Consider the following 27,354-nt stretch of genomic DNA (forward strand, 5'->3'; position numbering starts at 1 on the left):
CTCGTAGAAACATAAGCGGCGTCAGATCTTTTCACGGGTAGACAAGTCAGACGCGAAACAATCGGAAACAAGTGGAAACCCGCTATTAATAACTGCACGAAGAAGTGGGAGGAGCTTTTTGTTCGCACCGAGAACGAAGACCAGAAATGATCTGCGATAAGCTTACTGGATAATTATATGAACTGTGGGTACAACACTAAAGCACTAGCCTAGTATAGGTTGAGGAGGGAGGGTCAGGCTCAGAAAAGTATAGATAAATGCAAATATTTTGTTTATGTTTACTTGCGTCCTAATCTTTTTTAGTTTGTATTCAGCCTTTGGGCTATAGAAAAAGCTAATACTAATGGGTCCTTTGGGATTTTCAAAATCGAAATAGACTAATGCATAACTAGTCTGTATTTTACTAGAACACTTTTCTTCAACACGTTCTGGCTCATTGTCCGGGGTGACAAATTAAAGTCTGCTTGTTGTTTTTTCATTTTCTTTTTTCGTTAAAGTGTTATCTCGTGTGAATATATAAGAATTTGTCGTTTGGCTGTCTTCAGACCAAATGTTTTTATATGTTATTTTCTCATATTTTCTGAAGAAAAGTAGAAGACATAAGACCTCACTTTTTTCTGGGACGGTTTGTTTTTAGTTCTATTGACAGTACTTACAACAGGGAACCAATTTGAGTAGTGAACTAGGGGAAAGGGTTTCAACGTCCTCCTAGTCTGTAGGAACGGTAGATAAGCCGTTGTAATGGTTTATAAAACAAACCATGGTTGAGTAGTTTAAGGTCAGAGCAGTATATCGGTAGGCCTTAACTGGCCTGCATTAGATATTAACAAACTTAATTAAATCGGTTCCTTCGATGAAAATAGACTCTGGACTTTGAAAACTGATAGGGATGCTTTATAAGAACAAGGATTACTACCCTAAAGGACTAAAACATGCTGGTTATCGAATACGGAACCACTGTTTTTAAATAAGTTTAATTTTTAATTAAATTTAATTAAGTTAAAATTAATTAATTAAATTTAATTAATTTAATTAAAATTAATTTATTTTAAATAAGAAGATTTCAGGGATTTGAATTCTACACAGTCATGGAATTCTAAAATGGCTTTAAGAGAACGCTTGTTTGTGCTTAATCTCCCTCCTAAAAAAATGAGAGAGAAAAAGGGACTTAAACCGCTCATGCAGAGATTTCTTGACTATGTCCAAAATAAGAATCGCAATTGAAAAAAATATAAAGTCTACATCCATTGCAACTTAAAGTTACAAGGGTAAAGAGGTGAGCACAAATGTGTTTTTTGTTTAGACATATCTATTCATGCCGTTTTTTTTTGCGTGGGGATAATAATGGCTACGACACACTGAGGATCCCTATTAGGAAAGTGAAAGTACGTGCAGCAGCCCAAATATCGGTATAATAGCATAGTTTGTTGAATTACTTTGCCCGCGAGAAAAGTCGGTGCCCCCCTCAAAGTGCTGACTAATGCCCCAAAGGTAACACTGAGACTACTACGCAAGTCAGCAATTAGTATTTTCCTTAAGCGGAAAGGCCACTTTTCTCTTGAGCGTCATGACCTTCTACAAGTGTCCAATTTTTGCTCATAGATTTTGGCTTCAACATCAACCTTTTGTTCTGTTTGCTTAGTCGATTTGCATTCACTGAAGTAACAACAAAATATTGACTATCTTTTTAGGTCAATGCAACTGTGGCTGTTTTATCTTCTTCTGGGAATTTCTCCAGTAGTCCCGCAGGATACTTGGAAATGGGGAAGTGCTAAAGGAGAAACGTCCACGGATATCCCAAACGATCCTGGAACTCAGTCTGTTATTGCTTCTCAAACAGTTGGTGAGTTTTTAATATCATCCCCAGGCACTTCCAAAGGGAAAGACCAAGACCTGATCCCCCGGTAGTAGGATTTTAAAGTTTTGTAGATCCTTCTGCCTCCTGTCCTGAACCTACAGCCCTAAAATTAATTCCTGCAAGTATGCCTGGTCACCATTATTATCCATGATGGAAAAAATTTCAAAATAAAGCGAGCTAAGCAGGATGGGATCAGCTGAGGTAAATCTCGGGCGATAAGCATAAAGATTAAAAAGGTGATTTAGTAAATATAAAATTTCCACTGAAAGCCAGTTTTTTTTAGGAAAAAAAAGAATTGGAAAAAATGTGAGTGCTTATACAATGCTGATCTTACCTGGTTTAATTTTTTTGAAAAACTTTTAAACAGCTTTTTATCGAGGGGTGAAAACTTTCAGAAATCGTTTACACCAGGTGGCGCGTGACCGAAGCGTAGGTGGTACTGTACCAAACGTTGCGAGGAATATGCCCCGCGTGGTGTAACCGTGTGGCATGCGTTGCGCTTCAAGATGTAAACCAGGTATTGGAAAATGGGTGGGCCCTCGCATTTTGTGCTATCAAAATTTTTCTCAATATCACCACATGTAGTTTTTGGCAAGTCCTCTGTGATACAATTTTTTTATATTGAAATTAAAAACAGACTGTTGAGTAAAAGTAGGAATTTAAACTGAAAAATATATTAATTACTTCTTATTCAAGTTCTTATGTCCCACAAATTATAGCCTATGTCGATATATATCTGATGCGTTCTTATGACATATGTTGTGTAATTATTAAGCTGTGTTTATAGCAAGTCTAGTCAAAGAGCCTGTCAGATGACGTCGGACAAAAATCGAGGGGATTATTGTTTTGTAAAGGCCAGATAAAAATAATTTGCTCCTTTCCCCAACATTTCTCTTGCCCTCAAATTCCCTGAACCCCTCCAAAACGAATTTTTACTAAAAGTTCCAGCTTGATATCTAAGCCGCGAGAGTAAGGAGGTTATTGGCCTACTGACCAAACTACATATAAAAAGACCACTGTAATTCCGATATGTTGTTGAAAATCAGATTTAGTTCTTCTTAAAAAAAAACAAGATCTGCAAGTACCCATGAAACTTTTTTCATGGGCGCTTAGGGCGCATCCAGGTTTTTTTCATGGGGTGCAGTTTTTTCGGGGAAGTTGGATACAAAAACTTTACAAAATACCTCAAAAATTTATTTCTATGCATTTTTGCTACTTTTTTTAGTTGGACAATAATTTCGTGGGGGGGGGGGGGTGTCAATTCCAATAAAACCCTCTCCCAATCCTGGGTACGACCTTGCTTGCGTCTAGAAGTGATTTTATTTGTTCTCATCTCATTTGCCACTATAAACAAAATATTAAATAAAAAAGCACCCTGGCACGTTTTCCGTAAACCCAGTCATATCTGACTTCCAAAAGTGAACTGAACTGAATTTTATAGTGAACTGACTATATCAACTGACATAAAATTGCAGCGAAAACTCTGGAAGTTCTGGAATCAAAACGAAAGGCAAGCAGACAAGAAATAAGATGAATTTCGTCTGTAAAAATTCTATCTAGGACTCGAAATTTTCATTATTAGTTAGAGAGATATTAAGAAAAGGTAATCCAATTTGGCTGTGTATATATACATTTTTTTAAATACGGCACACCATGTTTTTTGTTGCAATTTCACCGCAAGGGGTTGATACTATCGCTTTTTCTGATCTGAAGGGTTTTGGTACAACCAACATACACATTTGAGCGGAGAGTGTCAGGATTCCTATAAATTGCAGTAGTTGTATCTTTACATATTCCTTAAAGTAAGCTTTCCATACCAATGTACTTGGAGAGGAGAAACATTATCTTGCAGGTAGGATTGATACAACAGTTAAAAATAGCTGTGTCTCTTTTCAAGGTAATTTACCTATGTTGGTATGTAACAATTGTTAACTTTGAACTGGTAATTTACACGGGGAATCAGGTTTTTGAGAGGGGAGAAGTTGTATGTCTGTTTCTTTCCACCCTACGTACTTCTCTTACAAGGAGCGTTACACCTTGAGCGCTTCTCTAATAATCAGTATTTTTCCTGATCATATTGACAGAATTTTCCTCATTTCATCGATAAATAAAATGTCTTTTAAGTAAGAACTCAAGTTTTACTCATTGTACCCGTAATATAATGAAGATCTGATGTTGTTGTAGCTAAGGTTACTAAATTCAAAGTAACATTATTGGACACCCTTACCACAGATTATCTATTAGGTTTCACCATATATCTCACTGTATTTTCTGGCAGTGAGAATCTCACTCCTAGCAAAATACACGGGACGAAGTGTTCTTCAATTACATTGGATATCTAACAAAACTTGTTCGCCCGTGCAATGTCACTGGATTGAATAACGCTCCTCCCGCGCAATGTTACCGTATTGGATATCGTCAACCTTTAGGAAAGACAAATCATATGATCGGATGGCTTTTGAGGTTTGCAATAATGTTGAAGTGAGACATCTACGTAAGCATCAATAATTTGTGCCCTTACTAGGAACGCTCTTGGTAGGCTACAGACTGATTTTGTTTGTAGTTTTTTGCAAATAAATTATTATTACTGAAAAAAGTAAACATATTCGGATCTAAGGAGACAAAATTTTGTAGAATCAGATTAAGGGAGTTGGGGTTAAATCACTGTAGTTGTTTGAATACTGATGACTGATTGCCTCCCATTAATTTGTCAAATCCAATAATGAAGTCAGACATTTGGAAGAATATACAAAAATAGCCTTGTATCGTTATTCATTTAAGCAAAATTAAAGGAAATTTTTTGGTGCCTTTTCCTAAATTAATTCATTGACAATGGCCGTTTTCGCCATTTTTTATGTCTGACGGCTAGAGAGTAGGAAATATTCATGATAATGTAAAATATATCTAATAAGTGAAAATTTTTAGGGTTTTTGTGAAAATCATTAGGTTGGAGAACATAGGAGGATAGATGTCTCATCTCTGGGCTAGTGAGAGGGAGAGAGTATTGGCCCCATCTTAGCTAATATTTATTGCAAGCAGTGAGTCACAGCTTAAAATCAGTGGAACGGATAGCCATTGACAGGGAAAGTGTCTGATATAAGAATCGAATGAATTGCAATAAAATGCTTCGCTACGTTGATTTTTCTTTGCAGTTTAATTGCCAAATTACTATTTCAAATTCAGGAAGTTCTATTCTTTGCATTTTAGAAATTTGGTGAATGAACGGTACTAAAGCATTCTATTGACGATACCAAACAAAACCCGAGAAAAGAAGGAAAAACAAACTCTCAACCAACGAGTAAAAAATAAAAAATGTCCACATACCTGTACGCCACCATTGGTATACATTGGCGTAACTTGGAAACCCCCTCCCCCCAGAAAATGAAAAAGTAATGGCCCCAAAATTCACTGTTTTCACGTTTTGACTCTTCTTCTGGGACCAAGCAAGTAATTTCCCTTCCTCTGCAAATATCGGACCAGTGTGGAGCAATTACTAAAAAAAAATGTCGCAGGCAACACAACAATACAAACAAAAATATTTAAAAAAAACATGAAAAAATTGGGACCTAATCACAATAAATTCATCTAATAAACGCCTCCTTTCACTAGAGATGACAGTCATGTTCGAGCTTTCCTTGACTCGATTCAAAATTCAAATTGAATTAGAGCTAGATTGAATAGCTTTAGGTGGAACTCCTCAAGATCAAGGCCAGTTCAGAGAAATATTTGACTCATTTCTTGACTCGAAACTAGATTTTACGCCTGAAACGACACATTTTAGTGGTCCCTCTTAAAAAAAGAGTCAATTGACCTTTTTAGTACAATTGTTATGGATTAAAGAAGAAAAATGTCCTGACAATTAAAAACTTCTCGGGAACAATATGATACGACCATGTAATACCAAGGGATCCGGGCTAAAAACAAATAAAGTTGAATGCCGTAAATAAAATCGGTAAAAACAAAGACTCCGTGCTTCAAAAAGTTGTCGGGCTTCGCGAATGAAATTCAGGAATATGGATGCCAACCTAAGTAAGGTCCGGTTAGGATTTTTAAAGCTCCGATCTCCAGATCTTCCCTACTTGTAAGACTTCGAAAAATTCAACGGAATGAGATCACTTGATAAAACAGAGACGATATGAACAAGATTCTCCCCGATTGCATAGGGACAGATGAAGTAGAGGGGAGGAAGGAAGATTTTGGCATTTATAAATCAAATTAATACAAAGTTGTTGAGGGAGTTAACTGCAACTTGATTAACGTGCAAAACTAATGTAATGGTTTAACATAGGAACAAAAACTGTTTTAAACTACTGTTTTAAATCATACATAATGTGAACTTAAGATAAACTTGCAGAACAAGGATTTCTTAGAAATTCTGGAAATTGCTTTGCTTTGTGAATGAAAGTTTCTTAGATTAATTTACTACCCAAATTAGGGCTTGGTAGGTGGTTTTGACTTCTTACTCCTTCCCAACTTGTAAGGCCTGGAATACCTTACGAAAAAACTTCTAGCTTTAAAAAAAAACGAAAGACGAATTTTTCTTAGATACTGTACATTCTTTCCAGGGCTCAAGATCAATGGCGTCAATTGTGGAGGGGTAAATGGCATGTTTTCCGTAAGATTTTCAAAAATACCTTTTTCTCGTTGTAAACGCCTTTTTTATTGGTATTCTCACTGAAAAATAAAAATAGTAAACAATTACCCCCCCCCCCTACATTTGTAAAAATAGATTTGCCCTCCCCTAAATTTTTACGAATTTAAACCACTGTTTAAGGTTCATATGAAGTACCTTAACTCGATCTTCAAAAAACCAAAATAACTTAGAGTTAGGACAGGTAGCTTAACTTGTATTTGATTTTTCAAGCCCCTCGTCTTGGGGAGAATTTGAAGCATGAACTTAAAAGAACGCCCAGGACCTTTGTTCTGCACTTTAGCCACGAAAATAAGGTAATTACAATATAAATCAGCATAAAGTTACATTGATTCGATATTCGAATATCCCAATCTTCATTCAACTGATGCAATTCCTATGCCTCTCTGCTGTTGAGCACAGTTTTGTCTGTATCACCCTGTTCCATCAAGGGAGAATGCATCGATTTTAATCCACGTCTTCTTCTATTACAGACACAGCAGCTTTTGCAACCTCCGATTCATCCTATGCACAAGGTGATTCAGAAGCATATGCCTTGGCTGAACAGTTAATTGAATCACAACGAGAAGGAAAATCTATTTCTGGATATGAAAATGTTTATTCTGACCCAAAAATACAAGAGGCTATAACAATTGGAAATGATACTTCTGCTAGAACTTTCATTAAGGATAAACTATGCAGCTTAGGTCTTTCTCAGGTATAATATGCCATGTCTTTTACTTTCCTGATTGCCTGATTGTTTTATTTATTTATTTTTTTTTTTTTTTTAACCTTGCTTTCAGTTTGGCTTATTTTACCCGATTGCACCAATGAAAACCATTCGGTACTTGCCTGTTATGGGGAGGCGTCATAACATCTAACCGTTAGGAGTAGTACAAAATCCGTCATAACATCAACAAAAAAATCCGTCAGAACCACTAACGGTCATAACATGTAAAATTTTAAAACTTTAGTTTTTTGGGGTTTAGGGAGGAAAAGGTACCTAGGTTAGGTTACGTATTTAATATATGCTGTGTTTTACACCACCCCCCTGATGTGCAAATAGATAGCCGAATTTTTTTTCTAAACTATTATATACTTATTACTATTATATAAACTTATAATTTTTTTTAGATGTTATGACGGTTAGTGCTTGTGAAAAGCACTAAACGCACTAATAATGAAAAATACCAAAATATGATGAAAATGTAATACTTTAGAAACAATATTATGGAAACTACAATAGAGAATTATGGAGAGCAGGCCGCCCAGAGCGCATTGTATTAAATACCTAATCTAACCTAAACAACTCTATATATTAAATATTTAATTAAAATATACCTGTATGGTAGTTTATCTCACTGAGACTAAGCTAATTATCTCCGAATGTAAACAGAGAAACCGGGTTTACTCAGATCAGTACCAATCATTCTGCTCGATATACAAATGTTTACAATCTTGGCTATTAGTAATGAAAAATCAATTGATGAAGATCGCAATAAGCTATACTGAATGCAGGAGACAAATGCCCTGAGAAATTTAGCTCTATTACTTCTGTTGCGGGTAAGGATACCTAACTACCAAAGAACTCGTAGGCCTTACTCTACACCACAATTTATAGACAGTAAGCTTATCGCAGATCATTTCTGGTCTTCGGTCTCGGTGCGAACAAAAAACCCCTCCCACTTATTTCTGCCTTAGCGGATTAGTCTGTTATCGTCAATCACTGAGAAATGGTTACCAAGTGCATTATTCGTAATTGCGAAAGCAGAAAAAAACTTGGTGAGCCAGTCAAGTGGTTTGCAAGTGTCCCATCTCACATTTATTAATTAATTTATACAAAAATTATTAATTAATATATTATTGACCTGGACTAACCGGCTCGCCATAGGTAGGAGTTTATAACACAGGGGGTGGGAGGGTGGATGAAATTTGTGAAAATAAGGAAATTTTTTTTCTTCTAATAACTGGTGGAGTAGGTGTGATGGTTTCAGGGGCGGATCCAGGATTTTTTAGGGGGGGCGCAAAATAGGTTGATCCGACAAACTTACGTTAGGAGCGAGTTTAATTAATGCAAACTTGCGTTAATTAGGTAAATTACACTACTTTAGACTACTTTACGGGGGTAACCCTCGCCCCCCCCCCTCTGGATCCGCAACTGGATAGTTCATCATTTTTTTTCACGTCGTGATATTTATTTTCTCAGATTGTAGTTCCTGTGATATTTGAAAAATCTAGTTATCTGTTTTGGCGGAGAGCCTAGATAAAACTAGTTATGTTTTATTTAGTCCAAACTAGTTTGGTTTTTTTTAGGGGGGGGCAAAGTAGTTTGATCCGACAAACTTACGTTAGGAGCAAGTTTAATTAATGCAAACTTGCGTTAATTAGGTAAATTACACTACTTTACGGGGGTAACCCTCGCCCCCCCCTCTGGATCCGCAACTGGATAGTTTATAATTTTTTTTTCACGTCGTGATATTTATTTTCTCAGACTGTACTTCCTGTGATATTTGAAAAATCTAGTTACCTGTTTTGGCGGAGAGCCTAGATAAAACTAGTTTTGTTTTCAATCAATGTTTTCATATGAAATGGGCAGACCTTTCCTGAACTTTAAACAATAAACAACTCTGTTTGAAAATCTTTGCACTTTCTGAATTTAGATAGCAATAAGGGTTCCCTTTAGATAGCGATAAGGGTTCCCACGTAATTTCCCTTTGAGAAAAAATTGATAAAACTTTTAAAACTGAAATATCAATGCGAAGCACCAAACATCATAATCAAATGTCATCGCTTTATGGCATTGTTCAAATAAAACTTATTTTTTACTTGATTATCGTCGTAAATTTATTCCTTGTCTTTCTTTCCATTCTTAAACCAATGTTATATTTACCTTTTGCATTATTACAGTCCGCTATATATACATTCATATAAATGTATGTGCAGTGTTACCGTCATACCAATTATTCTCCTTTCCTTTTTTATTCTTTAATAATAATTTCTGGTCGTTTTGAGTTTGAATTATTGTAGGCTTCTATTTCTACTGATCTTAAGTTTAATATGGCCTTTACTTTTCTTTAAAAAAAACTTTCGTTTTCGTAAAGTTTTCGTAGTATATATATATATATATATATATATATATATATATATATATATATATATATATATATATATATATATATATATATATATATATATATATATATATATATATATATATATATATATATTTATATCGGCGTGTACAAACAGCTCCTCTCATTTGATCTGCCATCAGCGGTCCAATTACCCTTGAACACGTATTTTGGCAGAAACTTTCTCAAAATGCCTTTGAAACCAACTTGAGACTTCGAAACCTATTTTTAATTCCTAAAAACATCTAATAATAATTTTACACTACTAACTACCAGTTTTCATGTATGTATTGGAATAAATTAATTTAAAATTAGTTTCTTCAAAATTAGTGTTCCAACGTTGAAGCCAAGTTTCGCGTCCAAGAGAAATCTGACTTGTCTACCCGTGAAAAGATATGATACCGCCTATGTTTATATCTGCCAAAACGTTCTCCGGAGCACTCGCACCCTGGTCCGTGTTTTTATAATGGGTAAGATAGAGAATGATCATACTGCTAATTATATAAACTGTGCTCTACACCATGTAAAAATGGAATACTTTCATAGACCGTACATAGGTCACCCTGTAGGCAGAGAAGTTGTGTTGATAATTTCATTGAAATTATTTAAAAACGGCATGCCTTGTTATGAATGGGGTGGTAGTCCCCTAAGAGCCTCATTGATTTCATTTTTGCGTATGGATTTATTTCTTTTAAAAATATTTTCAAGCAATCATTTTCCACTGTGAATAGAGGGACAGTCGCACAAGATTGCGTCGGCTTATGTGGAGATATGTGTTCCGGATGACCAGAAAGTGTGACCACTGATGCAAACTTCTAATAAATTAATGAAATGGTACAATTTGACCACCATATCAAGGTTAGCGAAAAGGTAGGTCCGTGGGCTAAAAAAAGCGTTTGTAATATGTTCGTCAAAAGCCTAGGTGTGAGAAGGCTATTAACGCGTTGCGCGCTGCTATTTCTCACCTTGGACCCAAAGCGCATTGGGATGAATGTTTTCTTTACGCCGATTCCTTAAAAGACAAGTCACTCCACTACTACACTCTTGAGACCGAAATTCAGCCAAAGCAATGGACTGTTTCATTTCCTGGCAAGGTGAAGGCGTCTTTGTTTTAAATAATGATTTTTTTTTTTTTTTTTAATTAACTGCCTTGAAAAAGAAACCGAAGGGTACCGTGAGGGTATTATGCATTGATACATGATAAGGTTAAGTGCGGTAGACATTATGACAAAAGCTGCCGTGTTAAGATAAAAAGGTACTTGTGCACTAATCGGTACACACCGCTATAGCTGTATCAAGGAAACGAGAGACGAAACCCGCCAAACGGGTATCTGCAATTAATTGCAATAGAGAAATGGAATGCAAAGCGTGGTTTTCATTGCGTTTACGATATTTAAACTGGTTTTTTGGGGTTTAGGGGCGGGGGGAAGGTACCTAGGTTAGATTAGGTTATGTATTTAATATATGCTATGCTTTACCCCCCCCCTCTAATGTGCAAATATATAGCCCAAATTTGTTTTTAAACTATTATATATTCAACCTATTTTATTTTTTTTGATTAGCATTAACCAAACTTGACTTCTTTCGTGTGCACCATTTAGTGCACAAGTTCCGATAAAAATCTTATTGCTCCATTAGAAAGTACCCCTCACAAGTTGGCTATTGTCAAAAGCAAAACTCATACCCTGGAGTTTGTATTGGATGGCGATCAACCATTTTCATTAGATTTAGAATTGTGGAAGACTATTCATCCTCATCCCTGCGTAAGACTCCCCATCCTTGGAAAATTTCCCCGATAAATTCATAATGATCGGGTTTTTACATTTAAAACAGTTTGATAAATTCTGACCCTCCCTCCTCCCCCATGGGAAAAACTCCCCTGGGAAATATCCCCTGTTGAAAAACTCCCCCGACAATTCCTCTTCAATGAGAACTCGAGTCTATAAATAAATAAAGAAAAATAACAGATAATGCACTGTGAAAAATCCACCCCCCCCCCTTGGAAAATTTCTCCTGATAGTCCCCGCCTAGAAAATACCCCCCCCCCCCCTTGTAAAATAACGATAGTGTTTTTTTTGAAAAGTATTTCAAAAACTAGGCTGAATATCAACTTAACGGAACTGTTGAATACCAAATTCAGTAAATGTATTGAAAAAGAAATTTTATAGTTTCGAAAGGGAGTTAGGTGACAGAATTCCCTTAATTGAATACTCTAGAAAATGTGAATAAAGTGACCAGAGAGAACTGTCTAATTTCAGTCACTATGAAAGCTTTTAAGAGGGCCTTGTGGGAGGGGGACGGTAAATATGAATGCCTAAAACTTTCACAATGGTGCAAGCAACAATTTCTTAAAATCTTTGGCGATCAGACAAACAGTGTAATAATGCGTAAAGGACAGACTGACACATAGACATACATTCGACTTGTATCTATAGTTTTCAATTAGAAATATCCAGAAATTCTAGAATATTTAGCATTTAAAATTAAAATGCTAATTAAATGCAATTTGTATCTATAGATTTCAATCAGAAATATCCAGAAAATATAGAAAATTTAGCATTTGGGGGTTCCGAGGCTCGTCCTTTTATGTTTGTCCTATTCCATAGGATATATCTTTATCGAATGAAGAGGTCTATCGGCATATTTTTCACAAAGAAGTATTCTAAGTAATATTTGCTAAAACTAAAGGGATGAAGACACCACTGAGCAAAGTATAACGAGAAACAGATGTAAGCTACAGTTGTAAAACCAAAAGGCATTTGACCAATGCTCAAAACTTTTTACTACTACCTCCGTAAGTACTTCCCATCAGTTATCCCTCATGTAATTATTGTATGATTAGTTTTTGTCAAGCATTTCCCATGGAAGAATCAAAAGGGCTGCTGATTGATCAGGTTAAAATGTTCGTATTTTGATAATAGAAGTAACGATTTGTCAGGGGTACTTAGACTAAAATAACTTTTTACAGCTAAATAGGGCTCTACAGAGAAGACGAAGGCTAGCTTGACTCGAAGAAGCAACTGGAATAATTTTGCTCTCAGGTTACAACTCATGCCAAGACCGTACCCAGGATTTTGTTTAGAGATTGTCTCGTTAAAAAAAAATTTAAAACGTACCAGAAACGAAAAAATTTAAAACGTACCCTGGGTACGGCTTTACAATGCCTTTCATATCCCTGGGTTATCAATGTTTGCACACAATTTTATTTTGGAAGTTGGGCGAAATCAGCGGCGTAATTTCGTCAAAATCCTGTTGAGGGGGGTAATTGGAGCCAATTTTCCCAAGTCAAGTGAAAATGACAGTGAAAAATGAGACGTATAGTACCATAAAGGCAAAGATATACCACAGAAAACTGCGGAGACATTTTTGTGGATGCTTGAATTATGTAGACCTATCTCATTTTTGACAAGAGTTTTGAAGACACTGAATTGCAGCTGGGAGGGGGGGGGGTTGAAATAGAGTCTAAGGGGACAGTTTCCCACCTTTTCCATAGCAAATTACGCCCGTGGTCAACATTCCAAGTTCCTGAAGAGCTTCAAAGTTTTCACAAAATCTTATGAAGAGTGATCACAGAAACAATGGTAATTTACAAGTCTGACGCTCGATATTTTATATGTGAGTGTCCAAAATTCATAGATTTTCTTCTACTGACAATGTCACCAAATATCTGTTTTGAGCCTATGGTTAAAGATCTGTTTGTTCGAATCTAATCTTCTACTCATTTGTGACTTATCTAAGGCTTACGTATTTATGGATCAATTGATGGTAGCTTTCTCTTATATGCTGGAAGTTCCTGTCAACAGAAATTGAGGTACTGTTTTACTTAATGGTACAAACCCACCGCTATAGACTCTATAGCAATTTAGCATGGAGACCCGTAAAGCGTGTAATTGCCATCTAAATTGATCGCAAAGCGTGATTTCTCATTGAATTTACAATATTTAAACTGTTATTTTTTGGGGGTTTAGGGAGGGAAAAAGGTACCTAGGTTAGGTTACGTATTTAATATATGCTATGCTTTACTCCCCCCCCCCCATCCTTCTAATGTGCCAATATATAGCCCAAATTTGTTTCAGAAACCATTATAACCGGGTATCTGTCTCTCCTGTTTGACTAGTTTCCTTGATAGAGCCTATAGTGATGTGTACCATTAAGTAAAACAGTACCGAAATTGACTTTTATTCTAGACACGTGGGACAATCTTTGGCAAAGATTCTTGAAGTATTGCAGAAGAAAAAATCGATAATTTTAATCCTGTACTCTCTGAAAATAAACACTTCTTAGTGAAAAATTCTTGTGTCTTTGCGCCGGAAATGAAAATATATTTTGGAAATTTTTATTTTTTAGCAGGGGAGCAAAAATGTGGGTTTTTAAGCAATTGTCTCTTAGTGGGGTTCAATTCCTTTTTAATCTCTATTAGTTTGTTTTTTCTTTGGTTTGCTTTCTTTTCGATGGGATTCTAGTTTCCAGCGTCTTTATGATGAGTGGACAGAATATCTTTTGTCTTAGTTTGTTTTTATTTTTCTCAATATTATCTCACGAACTTATGGGGACGCAATGGTGAGCATTCAGTTTCAATCAGAATCCATTTTTACTACACTTTAATTTTGTCTCTGAAACTTTTTTGTTTAGTTATTTAATCCCTATGGGAAAGATTACGCTTATATCTTGGTGATCACTGTGTATTCATTAGGTTTAATTTCATTTTCCTTTTAGCTTTCACTTGGCAGGATTTCCTTTCAATTGTGAAAATTTCCTTTCAACTGTTTAGTTTTTTAATCCATATGGGAAAGATTATGCTTATATCTTGAGGTGTCTTCCCTGGGCTTAAGTTCATTTTCCTTCTAACTTTCACTTGGCAGGATTTCCTTTCAATGGTGATTATTCAGTTTCAGTCTAAATATGTTTTCTTCATTATATTTTGACTACTCTGCGTTTCCGAACCCGTTGTTTCCCTTTTTTAAGTTCGTTCGGGTGATAAGTTAATAATTTTACTTATAGATTTTCCCCAAAAATCTGTTTTTGGTAAAAAACAGATTTTTTGAGACACTCATCCATAGTTAAAGCTTTTTATTCAAGCACTTAAATGAGGTCTTATCTTAAGTAAGAAAATCTATAAAAAAAATTATGGTGTCTAGATGAATAAAGTGATTTGCTTTTGGAATACAATGTATAAAACCAAACTAGATGGTCTTTGAACTTAAGGCAGTTGCTTCTTAAACTTTGTCACCATCCCGTCTAGTATGGATTAAGTAAGTGTGTACAAATGCAACCAGTATATAAGGTCCATAATCCTGGTTGCACATGCAACGATAGCTGCAACCTAGTCATCATCCTAGACGTATAAATATATTTCTTGTAGATTCATGTTTTATAGCTTAAGACTTTGGAGAATTCTTGTTTAGTGGTGAAAAATGACTAAATCAGATTATTGAAATATGATTTACTTTAAAAAAATTCTGTTTCTCTGACACATTTAGCAAAATTTAAAAAAAAGTAAAATTGCAAGTAGAACTATTTCAGTAAAATAAAGAAGTTTTTTTCTGATCATTTCTTCTTTTCTTTTTCAGTGTCTACACGAGAAAACATTTCTAGAAAAAGGAAAAGGCTATGGCTATGGTGGTCACGATTTTCACGATGTACAGTATGTTCAACCAGTGAAGCTTGTAGCAGCAGGACATCCGGTTGCAGCAGTACCTTTGAAAAAAGGCTTCAAGCATAAAGGTTATGGTTTACCCTCAAAGGGGTATGGATTTCCAAAAAAAGGTTACGGAGCACCCACCAAAGGCTATGGTGTGCCAAATTCTGGTTATGGACCTCCGTCTGGCAGCTATGGCCCTCCTATTGGACCTCCTTCTGGCAGCTATGGCCCCCCTATAATCAGCGATAACTACGGTCCACCAATACCTCCTCCGCCACCAGTGAATCACCTTCCTCCTCTTAATCTTCCTCCTCTTCCTCCACCAATTGTAGCTCCAATTAAACCTGAACCAGTTCAACATATTCATTATCATATTCATGATGATAAAAGACCAAGTCTTGGTGGTTTTGGTCCTCCCATTGCACCAGTCTATAGTAATTTGAAAGAGCTCACGGCATCTAAAGTGGCAGATCCACCACTTCCGGCTGTAAATCCAGTGTACCAACCTTCATCCCCTCCTTCTTTTAATCCTCCCCCAGTGCAACCAAGTTATAATACTCCTGTACAACCGTCTTACAGTCCGCAACCATCGTTTAATCCACCACCCGTTCAGTATTCTCCTACAGTGCGACAAGATGATTGCGTATGTGTGCCGTTTGGACAGTGCCCCGCTAGTGACATTGCAAGTAGAGGCGGAAATGGGGATTACCCTCTTGATCCAAGGTCTACAAAAACAAATATAACAGCTTTAGACGCAGAAGGGCCCGACAACAGTCTCAATGAAACGCCTATTGACACTGTCACTAGTACACGACGAAAGCGACGACCATCTCAAAGGCAAAAACGTTTAAAGCAGGTTGAAATCAATAAAGTTAACAATGCAGATTCTGAACCTGGTGACAACCAGGCCCGCGTACCTTCATCTGTCTCAGCTGACACTTCTTTACCCAATAGAACAGTTTCAGACATATCTACCAGTTCAACTGAGGAAAAAAAAGTGGTAAGAAAAAAACTCCCTTTTTCAGTCCGTATATATATATATATATATATATATATATATATATATATATATATATATATATGCGTCTGTGTGTAGGTAAGGAAGCTCAACCTTAGGAAGAGAGAAAAGAAAGTCTCCTCAGGTGTCACACTGCTCTCTTTCTAGCCTTGTGTTTTGATGAGTTAAAATGTATAATTTGTTTATGAATGAATCGATGCAGCTGCTTTAGAAGACAAACATGCAACTTACTATTATCTCAAATAATGTGTGTCTTTTTTTCTGAATATATGTAAAGTGGGAGATTATATAAACAATTCATCGAAAAATTATATTAAATAGTTAATATAAGCCAGTTAATATCCTAATTTCGGAGTACAATAAATTAAATTTTGGAAGGTGGGAAAAGGAAGGTTTCTCCAAATTGTTGGAACTCATTTAATGTTCCCACTCTGCTTAAGTTGAGGTTCTTTTTCTTTTATGTTCATAACCTTGAATTTTATAAGTTTTGACTCATGCACAAGTTTTGGCACGAGAATACAACACAAGCTAATCAGGAAGAAAAACATTTAGTTTTCAAAACTCATTTCCTGTAAAATTTCGTTTTCTTATTGTTTGCAGTATGTGTCTTGAATACATTTACTTATTATTACCTATGTCATTAGCCTTAAATATAATGCGAGTTTTTTTTTTGTTTTTTTTAGCTGACCGTCATGTCTTATCAAATTAAAAACAATTTGTTAGGAACAAATACACACACATTTATATATATAGCGGGCAATTGCTAACTAAATTGATCGCAAAGCGTGGTTTCTCATTGAATTTACAATATTTAAAATGTTTTTTGGGGTGGTTTAGAGGGGGAAAAGGTACCTAGGTTTGGTTAGGAAACGTATTTAATATATGCTATGTTTTACCCCCCCCCCCACCCCCTTAATGTGCAAATATATAGCCCAAATTTGTTTCTAAACTATTATATGTTCATCCTATTTTATTTTTTTGATTAGCATTAACCAATCTTGACTTCTTTCGTGTGTACCATTAGGTGCAACAGTACCTTTTCTGTAACTGTTTAAATTAGCAAACTAAGCCACATAAAGTGTAGATAGAGAGCATGAATGCGTAGAAAGTATAGAAAGGAGATAGTATAGAAAGTAGAAAGTGTGCATATTCATTTCGAACTCCCAGTTCTCTGTTATTCGTGACAATTAATTTCTGTCAGCAATTTTACGATTTTTATCTCGATGTTTCTACATTTTGTAACATATAGTCTATCTATTTTCCAGCGAATACGTCGAGATGGTCCAGGTGGTCATCACGGACATCACGGTCATCACGGACACCACGATAACCATGACCAAACAAGACAGTTTGGAGGCTTTAACACACAATCCTCTGGAGGTTTTGCTTCGCCGCAGCAAAGTTTTGGCACGCAACAGCAAAGTTTTGGCACGCCACAGCAAAGTTTTGGCACGCCACAGCAAAGTTTTGGCACGTTACAGCCAACTTTTGCCCCAGTGCAACAAAGTTTCCCTTCATCACAAAGTTTCAGCTCATCACAACAAAGTTTTGCATCGCCCCAACCTAGTTTTAATCCACCTGTGGGAGGGTTCGGCTCGTCTGGTGGACAATGCGGTCCATCTCAAGTTTGCTGCAGAAGATCAGCCCCCACTTCTTACAGGCCTTCAGGACAAACTTGTGGAAAAAGGAATCCATCAGGAATCACTGGAAGAATTAAGACTCAAGCTTATACTAATTCAGAAACAGAATTTGGTAAGCTGAAGCCTTGTTTTGTCTTTTTATGCTGTTGTTATTTTAATTCATCGGAATAACAATCAGAAGTATTTAATCAAATTTCAATATTAAAGAAAATGAAATGGGGAAAACCCAATCATCTATTTAAACATAATAAAAAAATAATGTGTTGCCTAATTGCCGGTATTTTGTATATCTACAGAGCGTTCACCTAGAAACACCTGGTGGTAAACTTAAATAGGATATAAAGCTCAGGAATACTTCTCATTCAGTGATATCAGACCTTAAAATTTAGGGAGAGGGAGGGATGAGATTTACCTCTGAGGGGTGGAAGGCAAAGGGGTTTATTTTGTAAAGTAAAGTAAGGTCTCTCTTACTTTTAGTGGGTTTTCAAAATCTGGCAAATTTGTCGCCTTTTCAAGTTTTTCAATAATACCAAAAATAGATATTTTTAATAAAATATTCCCCAGAAAAGATATGTTTCAAAACATAGGGGGACAAAAAAATCTAGGAGAGTTGCATAACACCTATCCCTTCCCCCTTCCATTGACGGCGCTGTTTTTATTCTAATTTATGTTGAAAAATAATTTAGTCAGATTCGGCTTTTTAAGTGCCACAATGAAATGGAGATTGATTTCAATACGTTATATTGAAAAGGAGAAACAGAACGATTGGTTATTGTTTATAACAGGTTTAGATAATAATAATAATAAAATAAAGACTGTATCTGATTATTCACTCTGCCTCAATTTATTTTATAGAGTTAGATCAGTTGTCACTTACACCTAGGTATTGCTGTAACCTTTGTCTTAACTTTCTCTGCATTAAAAGGGGATGGGGGTCGAGTGGTGAAAAAGCCAATTAGAATAAAAATAAACCAAAGAGCCCTTTGGAAAAAAAATTAGTCGTTTGAAAATCCATGGATATCTGTCAAGTTGAATTAATGAACATTGATCGAGTTGATAAGCCCTCGACGCTTTAATTCGGTCAATGGATCAATTTAATAGTGATGACAAGATTGATTTTGTAGTTGGTTGGATAAACACTACAAATACCCGCCTAAAAATAAATTACTAAAGATAGGTCAGTACCAATCGGTCACTAAAACTTTTCTGCTATTTTGAGGTAAAAGAATTAGCCGAGGAAATGAAAGATAATCGAACAAAATTTTTGTTTTTAATTATTCCCAAATAGAGGACCTAATCTATTCCTCGAGAATGGGTGTTTAGGATTAAATTAGCATTTTATAATTTCAAAATCACCTTTTACTTTCAATCTTTGCTCCTGATTACAATAACGCCAGATTCACTTTTAGCTCTATCAAACAGTTGGACCAAACGAGCGACTTGGACCAATAGTAACCAAAACTTTAAAAAAAGGATTCTGATAGAAATTAATGCATTATAAAAATTGGTTTTTTATGCTGGTTCCAAATATATAAAATTCATTAAGTTTAATGTTATCCATCAAAGGCTACGAGCTGGAGAAAATTCACCTGATTTTCAAAAAGGGAGGAAGCCACCCTAAAAGTTCAGCGATATTAATAATCACACCGTTAGTATTACCATGAACGAGGGTGCTGCGAAAGAAGGAAACGGATTTGTTAAATACTTTTCTGGAGAATTGTCTACTAAATCTTTTGGGTACCTGTCTGACTGGCCGTATTTCAAACAGTATGCTGTGCAAAAAATGTGGTTCTATCCCGCTTTTTAGGGCTATAATGAGAGAAAGGTTAAGATGGCTAGGACACGTTTTGCAGATGAAGGATGACAGATTGCCTAAGATCGTCCTTTTTGTGCTAAACATCTTGAGTCAAACAGAAAGCAGTCGTCTCCAAAGTGGGTAGGGGAAGATTGTAAGGAAGGACTTAATGGAAGATGGAACTTCTTGGGAAGGTGTAAAGAGGGAGGCTTTGAATAGAATGACATGGAGGAGGGGCATGTATAACATTGTCTACATGAGGCAGCTTGGTTCTGCAGTGAGTTGTTATTAGCAGTAGTATGCTCACCATATCAGAAAACCCTAATTAAGAGATTTCAAGATCCTATGCACAAAAATGTGGAATTTTGCAATATTTTTTTCTAGAAGAAAGATCAAGTGTGCACGTTTATTTGATTTTTGGTTTGTTTTTGTCCAAGGGGTGATTATACCGAACCAATGATCCTAGGAAATCGCGAGAGGGTTTATTTGGATAGAAATTAGAAGTTTCACCCCTTTTTAAGTGACCAAAAATATTATGCCACGGGAAATAGCGCTTTCTGCTAATTTGTGGCACTAAGCTTCAATTTTGTCCGAAAGAGGACTAAGTTTCTATCGATTGAAAATTCTTTGATAGCCCATCGATTTAAAAGTACCACAAAACTATATATTGAACTTCCCAGTCACAGAAGAAAAAATACCGTGCGGTAGAGCATTCGTCCTGAAAAGTCTCGTAGTTCAAACAAGATGAAAGGTTAATATGGACATTTATCTTTATGCTAAGTTGATGCACTTAGCATAGTTGTTGTTGGTGTGCAGTTGGATGCACTTGCATTTAACTAAGTTGATGCACTAGGTTTTACACGAAACTATGTATGGTGATATATAATTGCGCATCAGCTATTATGAAGGACGGATGGGCGCGCAGATGCCTCAAAAACTGCCCAAACTGTTCCCCCAAAAAAAATCATTGAAAAAATTTCAATGCCCAAACTGTATATCTTTCAATGATCTTCCAGATAAATATGGGAAGAGGTACGTGGGGAAGTTAGATTTATTATATATTCTCTCTTTAATTCGACTAAGCCTGAATAAGAGTGCTGCGGGGTAATACCCCTCCCCCCTTCGTATTGCATAAAAATGTTTCTGACATTATTTTGAAGCTTCCTTTAATTAAACTGATTTGTTTCATATTTCATAAAATTATACTTAATGATGTGTAAGTGCGCACCGACTATTATGAAGAAGGGGCGTAAACATACCTACAAAAAGGGAGAAAGGGTGACCCAAGGCCTCATGAACCTCATCAGGATATTTCTGTGGGGGGGGGGGGGTCAAGAGAGTTTATATTTCAGCGATTTTAAGGTGTAATAATTCTCTTTTCATAATTATATACTACGTTTCAATGTATTTAAACATATGTGCACGGTTTACTGTATTTAAACATCAGAGAACCTTATTGCTGAGGTCAGTATAGCTTCAGCTGCGTAGAAGATCAAAAGTCACGCAGAACTTCCATCCATTGAACAATATTATCCCTTTCCGTTCATCCCAAATTATGTAGTAAAAATATTGTAATTGTAAAATTTTTTAATTACAATCTGACATTTTAATTCCAGCAGAAAAAATCGGTGGTTTAAGGGGCTTGTATGCCATATTATATCTTGGTTAGGCTTGGGTATGATTTGAAGAACGACTAGATTTTGAATAAAAAAAAAACTTTTTGTTCAACTGAAAGTAAGCAGCAATATCAAAGCTTAAAATGAACAAAAAATTTTCTTTATATGACAGAGGATAACCCCTCCTCAACCCCTCCTCAACCCCTCGCTCTTTGTGTTAAAGTTTGACTTTTTTCCCAATTCTTTAAGAACGAATTCTGAAACAAAAGATCTATATAACTGGAATAAGAAGCTTTTTTAAAGCTGTAATTGTTTATAGCGTAACAAGCAAAGGGTTGAGGAGGGGTTAGCTCCCTTCATATACGGAACAATTTATATTCGTTCTAGGTTTGCATGTTGCTGCTTACTTTGAGTTGAAAAAATTGTTTTTTTAATTTAATTATTACTTGGGTGACTCTGGTGTGCAAGGTTTTTTTTTAAGGAAGGAGGAGACAATTTCATATATGGAAGGAGGCCAGACTTTAAGGAAAGGTTTAATATAAGACGAATGTGTGAAAATGTGAAAAAAATAATGAAATTTTAAAGGTCACAAACCAGACAACTCCCTATCTCTGTTTACGTGCCTAACCGTGATAATTATGATTCATTTAGTTACTATTGAAACTTGACTGAATAAATAGATCTTATTTTTCTTTTAGGTGAATATCCGTGGCAAGTTGCAATTTTGAAAAAAGAAGGATATGACAATGTCTACGTTTGTGGTGGTGCTCTTATTTCACCTAGCCATGTTCTAACTGCCGCTCATTGCTTGAAAGGGTAAGATAGCTTCATATGTTTCCTTCTAATTCGGGTAATATTGATCTGGGTAATAAGTAGATGGCAATGATTAATTGAAAAATCAAGCAAAGGGTTGTAGTTGCAGTAAAATGTTGAACAAGCTACTGGGAATCTTGAGTAACTAATAGGTTTTAAACCCGGGTCCACGTATTTTATCTTTGTGCATGTTAATGCACAGCCCAGATCAATGGGATAGATAGAATACATTTAGGTATTATGTCAATGAGTTAGATCCGCTGAGAGCTATTATCGGCATAGTTCTAGTTAATTGATATACAGGAAACAAAGATAAATTTAAATGCATTGGAAAAATATTTTCCCAAAAGAAATATAGGGGGAGGGGGGGAGGGTCTAGCCCACTTGTCCTAAAAACCAAACGTTAGTTTTCGCAACCAAATCTCAAAGTCAAATCGTATGGATATTTCATTTAAAAGTTTGATTTAAATCAGATTGATCCGATTTGCACAGAACCAGGGAGATCATTTTAAGAAAATTTTGGGTAGCAAGGTGGCATGACAACTTGTGAAACTTTGATGTTTCTTGATAAGAACGAGAGTTTTTAAGGGTTTCTCTTATTCCTTAAAAACAAGGGTTGTGTCTTTGCCTTTTGGCTGTCTCTAACATGATGACACTACATAAAACTTGGAAATGCCAGCGTAAATGTTGCCAATTATATGATGGTCTTCAAAATTTTTAATCGAGTTAAGTACAATTGATAATTCGAAGCCATTTATTAATTTTAACACTTCCTACTGCTGAAAAATACTGCCTACTACTAGTAAACCACTGCATAGTCATTTCATTATTGTTAGCCAGTCAAACATATATCTCTTTCAATTAAATCATAAAGCTCAAAAGCAAATTGTTGATCGTGGTATTTACCAACAACAAGTCCAGTTGATAATTTGGAGCAGTTGTAATACTTTTATTTTGATTTTGGCTCCACACAAGTGCAAAGGAGATGGCAATCCTGCCTTTAGAGCTAGTGTCTGGTAGTCAATGGAAGATCTTCAGACCTCACCATCACTTTTGCTTGGGATAGGTGTAAGATTATTGGGTGTTCTGTATCTTATGATGCTAAGTTGCAACTGAAGAAACCTTGTATGAGCTAGTGACCCTTACATCAAGTTAATTATCTAAACGCCGATACTAGTGTAATGTAGTCACATAATCCATGATGCTGTACACCTTGTTTGACGAAAAAGTTGTGCTCTGCACAATTTTAATGTGCAGTGTTTAAGTGTGCAGGTCTACCACGAAAAGCGGGTGAAATTCCGGTTCAATAAATAGGCGAATAATACAGAAATATCTGTTATAGAAAAAAGTATACTAGATTTTAATACACAAATTTATGATAATGCAAAAACATATATATATATTATACAGAAAAATTATAATACATTTTAATACAAAAATCTATAATAATGGCGAATAATACAAAAAATCTATAATAATGTCAAATATGACATTATGCCCTATGTGATTCATCTTGTGTATGAAGATGCAGTTTTTGTAGAAAATTGGGTCTTATTTTTAATATTATATTTTATTGTTTACAAAAAGTACATAGAGTGACAATTTCCTTTCAAATAAGCTCTTAAACAGCTCCCTATGATGCTCCAGTGTCCCGCAAGCAGTGAATAAAAAAAAACAGGAAAAAGAAGAGGGGTACGCCAGTGATACCCATACAAAATGGTGATTTTCTTGTTGTTCAAGGTGGGAGGATGTTACTTTCATGTATAGGATTTTTGACAATGGAGATTTTAATGCTGCATTCTTCATTTCCATCCAACGTCATTTTCAAAGGCTTTAAAGCATTTTGTTTGACTTTGTCTTAAGAAACACGGTAAAGGCTATGGGAGAGCAGTGAAACAAATGAGAAGGTAAAACTCTGCTAGACCTAAATGGTTCCGAAACGAGGGCGCTTTAGAAGACGGAGAAAGACTTATTTGGTGTTTTCCAGAGGAATGGTCTATGGATTGCCTAGGGATAAGCGAAAAACAGGTGTTCTCCGAATGGGGTGAGAAGAGGTCGTAAGAAACAATTTAAAGGAAATTGGAACCTCTTTGGAGGGTGTAAAGAGGGAGCTAGGAAAAGATTGGGATGGGGAAGAAACGTTAGCAACTGTGTGAGCCTCAGGTGGTTCCATTTTTCTGGGATTTGTTAGTCTTTGCAGCTGTAATTTGCAGTTTTGGACTGAGTTCGTCTTTGATAGCAAAAACTGAAACAACAACCATCCATGGCTGCACAAAGCCGCTCCAGGCCGGCACACCACAAAGATTTTTTCATTTCTGAGCAACCTCAAGGGTACCACTCCTTGGGAGTTCTGAATATGATGTAAGTTTTTTTTTCTAGGCATGGTGCGGGCGATCTGAGAGTTCGTCTTGGCGAATGGGATGTAAATCGTGACACTGAATTTTACCCCCATATTGAAAAAGATGTAGTGAGCCTTATTACTCATCCTGATTTCTACTCTGGCAATCTTTATAATGATTTGGCAATACTGCGTTTTGAAGGATCTGTTGACACCACGTACAAGTAGGTTTTTTAATCTATCTGTTCAGTCTTGTATCTTATCTGTGAAATACAACGAGGAATAGAGAAAATTACTCCTAAAAATTAACGAATGATTCCTTCCTGAACAAATGTTGAAAATTGATTTTAAAGCAAATTCAGTGAAAAGTAGAGTTTTGGACATAACAATGTAACATTTTGATGGTTCGTGTCCACACCACCCTGAAAAAAAGTAATGTTAGAGTTTGGACTGTATGGACCTATAATTGGATGAATTTGCGAGACAGATACATCCCACTTAAAAATTCTTGGAGTTGATATTCCTATTGTTTGGGTTTCTATTTCTAAGCAAGAGATCGTCATATTTCTGAAGTGAAATCTTTATCGTACTTAAAAACTATATGTGTGTTATAAATTTACGGTGGTAATAATCTATATAGGATGTTATAAAAGAAGGATTAAAATATGTACACATTTATCAGCTTTTCATTTGCTATCAGTAACAGTGAAAAATTTCTATCGAAGTTATATGATGCCCTCTAACGCAGGGCCACATGGGTTATGGTTACAAAAAAGCAAAACCTCAACCTCCTTTATGTATTCGCTTATCTTTTCTGACTCGTCTTCCCTTATCAAGCCAATCCCACATGTTCCATTAACCTCCCTCTGTGGTGTATCGCCACACGGACATATTTCCCCACAACTCTAATGAACAGTTGGTAATTACGCTTTGAAGTTTCAACGATCGATTCCTTCCGTATAAACCATATTCTAAAATGGCTATACCTTAAACTCTTCCCTATCCTGGAAATTGAACGAAAGGTGCTCTAGATCCTCGCTATCCCCACAAATCACAAAAAAATATAGACTACTCCTTTACCAATTCTTCCCCGAGTATTTTTTTTTCTCCAAGAAGTATCAAAATAGCCCTATTTAGGATTGTAATCCTAAACAGGGGTATTTTTATGCTTCTTGAAGAAAGAAGCATAAAATAGATAATTAATCACTTCTTTAGCTAATAAAGAAGAGAACATGATAATTATCATGTTTGTTGGACAAAAGGAACGAATAACAATCGTCGCTTTAGTGTTGTATCTCTACCTCAAAAGTATTTATTAAATAAATTAAAGCTAGGTTCTCATAGGTGTCAAAATTTTGCTGTGAGAGTAAGATTTCATGCCACCGACTGAAAAAAAAAAATCTCTTGTTGGAGAATATTCACCCAAGCTTAAGCTTTGGATCAGAATTGTAAATTTTCTTTCTCCGGCCGCCCAGTGTGTTTACGATAAAAAATATTTCTGCTTATTCACTAATAAAATATAATGCTGGTATTTTTTTTATACTTTATTTTATTATGAAGAACGAGGAGAATTTTGCTTCTAATCAGATGTACCAGATGGAATTTTTATAAGATATTGTTTGATTGTTTTCTCTTTACAAAATTTACAGTCTTGTGTCAGAATTTACCATGATTCGTAATTTAGTTTGGGTTTTATTTATTAATTTTTTTCATCAATTTTTCTCTATTCCGTCAATGAGAAAATACCCTTAGGGAATATCAGCAAACAAGGATAAAATGAGTAGAATTTTCCAACGAAGGATCCTTCTAACCCCATCATTCCAGAGTTCCAGGAGACCTTTGGTAAATATAAAAGTCAACAAATGACAATTTGATGATTTAGAATTAAGATATTTTTTCTAGTATTAGACTTTTCATCTGTAAGAAAAAAAATAATGCCCCGTTTCTCCCATCATTATGAATTTAGTTGTTTACACGATAGTTTTTAGGGCATTATTGTTATTATTTTACTCGATTATACATATTGACTTGAATATTAAATGTTTTCATTTTTTAGTCCCCACATCGCCAGTGCTTGCCTCCCTCCAAATCATCAGGAATTCACAGGGCAAAGGTGTTGGACTACTGGCTGGGGCAAGGATGCGTTTGGACAAGGTGGTCGATACTCAAATATACTCAAAGAAGTTGATTTGCCGATCTTAAGCAACCATGACTGCGAAACTAAACTTCGAAGAACCCGTCTTGGCTATGAATTTAATCTGGATCCTGGGTTTATGTGTGCTGGAGGTGAGGAGGGTAAGGATGCTTGCAAAGGAGACGGGGGATCTCCACTGGTGTGTGATGTTAGTGGAACTTGGTATCTTGCAGGAATTGTTAGTTGGGGTGTTGGATGTGGACAGCACGATGTTCCAGGCGTCTATATGAAAATTAGCAAGTACAATGACTGGATCCAAAGCAATTTGAATTACTAATTTATTAAATCCTTTATGAAATTCGATACTGCCCAAAAACTAGTAAGCATGTTGAAGTGCTGTATATTTTTCCAATTTTGTTCTATTTATGATATTGCTTTAATTAATTAAAACTATTTTTATACTTTACATCTATGTTTAAAATGCCTAGAAAATTGAATTTGCGCGTTCTACAATCTTTCCTATCCTTGACTGAAAGATCTCTCATTAAAGATCAAAGATCTTGAGTACCAATAGTGTGTTTTACTTTAATTAGTCTTCAAACTTACTTAAACGACCCGTAGTGACCGTTTATAGCCTCTGGTATGAGGGCAGTACGGGGATATGTGTATGCAGTGTTTTACTTTTGTTAATAAGTCTAGTCAAGTCAACTTCTGTGAGGAAGAAACCTTTTCAGCTCTCC

The 27,354-nt window shown here is 35.7% G+C and overlaps 1 protein-coding gene across 1 annotated transcript in view; it reads left to right on the top strand.

Annotated features, from left to right (window-relative positions):
* LOC148942201 (uncharacterized) overlaps positions 1 to 27,080 on the top strand; it is a 49,686-nt gene extending 22,606 nt beyond the window's left edge. Inside the window, exons 2-8 of the mRNA XM_089103018.1 lie at positions 1,692 to 1,843; positions 6,983 to 7,206; positions 15,190 to 16,260; positions 17,544 to 18,030; positions 22,028 to 22,145; positions 24,522 to 24,704; positions 26,537 to 27,080. Of these exons, the coding sequence (XP_088959144.1) occupies positions 1,696 to 1,843; positions 6,983 to 7,206; positions 15,190 to 16,260; positions 17,544 to 18,030; positions 22,028 to 22,145; positions 24,522 to 24,704; positions 26,537 to 26,951 (2,646 nt within the window). The 5' untranslated portion in view covers positions 1,692 to 1,695 and the 3' untranslated portion in view covers positions 26,952 to 27,080. The remainder of the gene's footprint in view (positions 1 to 1,691; positions 1,844 to 6,982; positions 7,207 to 15,189; positions 16,261 to 17,543; positions 18,031 to 22,027; positions 22,146 to 24,521; positions 24,705 to 26,536) is intronic.
* Positions 27,081 to 27,354: the final 274 nt, after the last annotated feature.

Source organism: Artemia sp. Qi Xiang Cuo, chromosome 17 (genome assembly GCF_049724085.1).
Source record: "Artemia sp. Qi Xiang Cuo chromosome 17, ASM4972408v1, whole genome shotgun sequence".
NCBI lineage: Eukaryota > Metazoa > Arthropoda > Branchiopoda > Anostraca > Artemiidae > Artemia > Artemia sp. Qi Xiang Cuo.